This window comes from Octopus bimaculoides, chromosome 22, assembly GCF_001194135.2.
Source record: "Octopus bimaculoides isolate UCB-OBI-ISO-001 chromosome 22, ASM119413v2, whole genome shotgun sequence".
Classification (NCBI taxonomy): domain Eukaryota; kingdom Metazoa; phylum Mollusca; class Cephalopoda; order Octopoda; family Octopodidae; genus Octopus; species Octopus bimaculoides.
In genome coordinates this window covers 27,930,773-27,934,846 of record NC_069002.1, presented here as the reverse complement: position 1 = coordinate 27,934,846, position 4,074 = coordinate 27,930,773, and the positions used below count along the sequence as shown (strand labels likewise).

Here is a 4,074-nt window from a genome sequence, read left to right as displayed (position 1 = left end):
GTCTCAAAGTGACGAAAATATTTTAACAAATTAAATTTAAATGCTGAAGTGAATCTAACGGATTTTGTGTGTTATTTTAAATGGCTTATAAACACCTTCCACGCTGCAATTGTTTTCGTTCCAGCACACGATCTCAGATCAGGTCACTTGCTATGCAAGTACATCTCCGTAATATATATATATATATATACGATGGGCTTCTTTCAGTTTCCGTCTACCAAATCCACTCAAAAGGCTTTGGTTGGTCCAAGGCTATAGTAGAAGACACTTGTCTAAGGTGCCATGCAATGGGACTGAACTCGGAACCATGTGGTAGGGAAGCAAGCTTCTTACCACACAGCCATGCCGGTGTCTACGGATGTTATCCAACCATCTTGTTTTTGGTCTACCCCTAAGTCTCATACCAGTTGGCTTAACCTGATGAATCCAACTTGTGATTCATTTCTGCAACACCCTGATCACATGTCCATAGCGGCTTCTCTATATGGACAAATTGTGATTCCTTGGTCTCCGAGCTTCACATCCTGACAAGTGATGTTACTCCAGAGATCTTTCAGAGGTACCTCATCTCGTCCGCTTGTATTTGCGATTATACTCTATGAGTCATTACCCAATATTCACGACTAAGTCAATTCTCTACTTAATCTATTGTGTTCTTTTTCCTTCCGTTACTGTTTATAAACATTGTCCGTCAATTCGACACCTCTGTAATTACTCCTTCCAACTGCATCTTCTTGACCCTTGCTGCAATCAACTGTGATACAGTATTGCCACTCATTACATGTAACACCTACCTGTAGACTACCTACCTGATTGACAAGGTGAGTGACTCGCACGTCCTGTCGGCAGCGCCAGCTATTTTCAGCATTTCAGCAATTATTTCTGGTGACACAGCTACTTTCCCTACCTTCATACAAGTTATTTAATCACGCATTTGACCGTAAAACTGTCGACTTTTGTTTGTTTATCCTACAGCAGTTCTTCTCTCTCTCTCTCTCTCTTTCTCTCCCATGCATTCTCCTCAATAATATTTTCACGCAACATTTCGTGATTTTTTTTTCTTTTCTTAAATCTCTCTTTCTGATCTCAGTGGGGGTAGACACGCCGTTGTCATGATTCACACAAAATCAATAATAAAATTAATTTTGACGGCTAAGTTTTGAACAAACTTTTATATATAATATAATATCACAATATATATATATATATATATATGTGTGTGTGTGTGTGTGTGTGTGTGTAATTTTAGCTTTCCTCGGTGAAATAATATGACTTTGAATATTGATTAAAAATCGATAACCAAATAAGAGAAAGTAATATAGCATATCCATACACCTTCACAAAACTACGCAAAGCAATTAAGAGAACGTTTTTTTGAGGTGGGGTGTACAACCAGAGGTCAACCTTGTTGAAAGCAGGCCTATGATCAAAGACATTTCAGCCGTGACCATTCCATCTTTTTCCTAGATACAGATGTACCCAGGACCGCATTATGCAACGTATTTCCACCTTCCATTTTCTAAGACGGCGAGGATATGATTTTTAAGATTTCGCTGCTATTTCGAGCAAATCGATCGACCTCATAGAAGCTTCTCGTATATAATAATGAGAAATGTATATTTTTTATAAAGAAATCATTAGAAACACCATAAACGATAAAAATAAATATATATTCAATCGAAAGTTAATTGATGAAGTACTGTGATGGGGGTGTTTTTCGTTTTATTGTATTTAATTTTTAAAAAGTGAGCCGAGAAATAAATATATAATCTAAAGATAAAAATGTCTGTTGGGGTCTTACCTGGCTATCTTTGTAGTCCATCTCTAAGTTATAATCAGGAAGAACATCATGTCTTTTATTAATGTCGTCCAAAGCCATCTTCACTGCTGGAAGACAGGCTTTACCACCGGCCCAGCCTCCAGTCATAGGGAAAATCGTACCAATTGTAAGATTCTTATGTTTCAAAGCCGTTGTTGGAGGCATAGTTACCAAAGATAGTAACACAATTATGGTCAAAGTATAGGATGACATGAGTAACCAACGTAAAGAACAGTACATATTCGAATTAATAAGCAAAAAGATGCTGGGGTTTTTTTTCTTCTTCTTTAGAATGTGTTGTTTAAAATAAAGATGAAGAGAAGACTGAGATGTCCAATATCATAGTTGTTATGGAATTACAGCATCAGGTGTGAAATGCAATAGAAAGAATTGATAATAGGGCTAGATGTGCTGTCTTAATAGATGACACTTGGTTCAAAGTAGAATAATGGTGAGGTAGTTCCAACCACTTTAAAATGCGGTCAGCAACACCTGGTTATTTCTTTGACATCTTAATTCGCAATCATATTTGGATTTTTTTTTTTTAGTTTCCTTTTTAATTGCACTAATTAATTAGTCTTCTGCTTTGATTTTTCATGTAACATCTTAAATTTACCTGGCCGGTCTGGCCTCTTGTCTATTATATATTATCATAAATTGCCTTAATGACTACAATAGTAAATTATAGAAATACACTAACTACTGAGTCAAAACATCTTCGAGAAATCAATCATAATATATTCATCTGTTTTAGGTTTCGTTCTTCTGTTGTTATTTTTCGTTAAACATCTCTACAATATAAACATGATTGCCATCAAATCACAGAAACCTGTCTCTATATTTATTTACCTGCAGGAAATTGATTTTTTTTGCGTAGCATTCTCTCATTAGATGAAAAAAATATTTAAGATATCGGATTATCTCTTACACGGAAAAAAAAAATCGTATTTCTTAATTGATCCATAATTAGGTTTAAAAAAACATGTCATTAAAATATCCAAACAAGATTGGATATTTTTCGCATTGTTTTGACCATTAATAGTTTTGCGTCACGGTTCAAAAAATCCTCTGCAACAATCAATGGTAGATCGCTGCTACTTTCCCTCTCTCTCTCTCTCTGTTTCTTCTGTTTATTGATGTATTTATTTATTACAAGATTTCCTTCGCTGCGATTCTTATATAATAATAATAATAATAATAATAATAACAACAACAACAACAACAATAATGATAATAATAATTACAGCATTTAATATCTTATTTCTTCCATTCACCGATTCCGTTATGATACAAGGCTTCTTTAATTTACATCACGTTCGAACATATTAAACATATCTGCGACGGTTAATTAATTCAGTGATCGCACTTAACCATCGATGTAGAATTTATTGAGAAACAACATCCTTTCACACACACACACAATAATTGTATCCATTTGGTTATGATCGATCTTTATCTCAATCTGTTGTGATTTATTTATACTATTTTAATGTTAAGAAAAATTATTGGAAATTTGAAAAGAGCGGCTGCTGAAATATTGTTTTTCTCTCTCTTTCCCTCTTTTAATGTGGCCTAATTTCATTATCAATTGGGGCATACCTACACTTTAGGACCTCACCTGTTTCTTTATAATTTTATAAGAAATGCATATTTTTTAAATGTAATTTTGAAGAGACATTATTCCGAGGGTGTAGACTGCTGTTCTTAATTTGATCTAAATCTCAGAGTTTTAGATCATTTGGCTGCACTCCACTCCTGATTTCGCTTCCTCACAACTCTCTTTAAAAATATGTATTTTTAAATGACATTCTGTATAAAAATTATTTCGAGGGTGTCGGTTACCATTAAGTTGATAAAATGTAAAAAAAAAAAAAAAAAACTGGGGGAGTTTTGGGTCGATCTTACTCATTCCTGCCCTCCCGACCAATTTCTGTAACTTTAGAAATTTTAAATTTTTATTTCCAGATTTCAATCTTTCAAACATCAAAATTGCATACTCTACATTCCTATAAACGTATTTCTGAAAAATGTAATTTTAAAATATACATTTTTTTTTTTTTTAGAAAAAGATAGATATGAGAAAACAAAGTCGAGAAGAATAATTCAAAACTCCTTCAAAAATTAATTTTTATTTTATCAAACGTAATCAAAGTCTACATCTTCAGAAATGCATTTCTTGAAAATTCTGTTTTAAAAACATGCATTTTTCAGAAAGTTGTGAGGAAACAAAGGAATAGAACTCTAAATTGTAGGAA

The 4,074-nt window shown here is 33.5% G+C and overlaps 1 protein-coding gene across 1 annotated transcript in view; it reads right to left on the bottom strand.

Annotated features, from left to right (window-relative positions):
* The window catches only part of LOC106872098 (gamma-aminobutyric acid type B receptor subunit 1), a 56,613-nt gene extending 53,672 nt beyond the window's left edge, over positions 1–2,941 (bottom strand). The window contains exon 1 of the mRNA XM_014918957.2: positions 1,802–2,941. Within this exon, the coding sequence (XP_014774443.2) occupies positions 1,802–2,059 (258 nt within the window). The 5' untranslated portion in view covers positions 2,060–2,941. The remainder of the gene's footprint in view (positions 1–1,801) is intronic.
* Between the last annotated feature and the right edge of the window lie 1,133 nt (positions 2,942–4,074).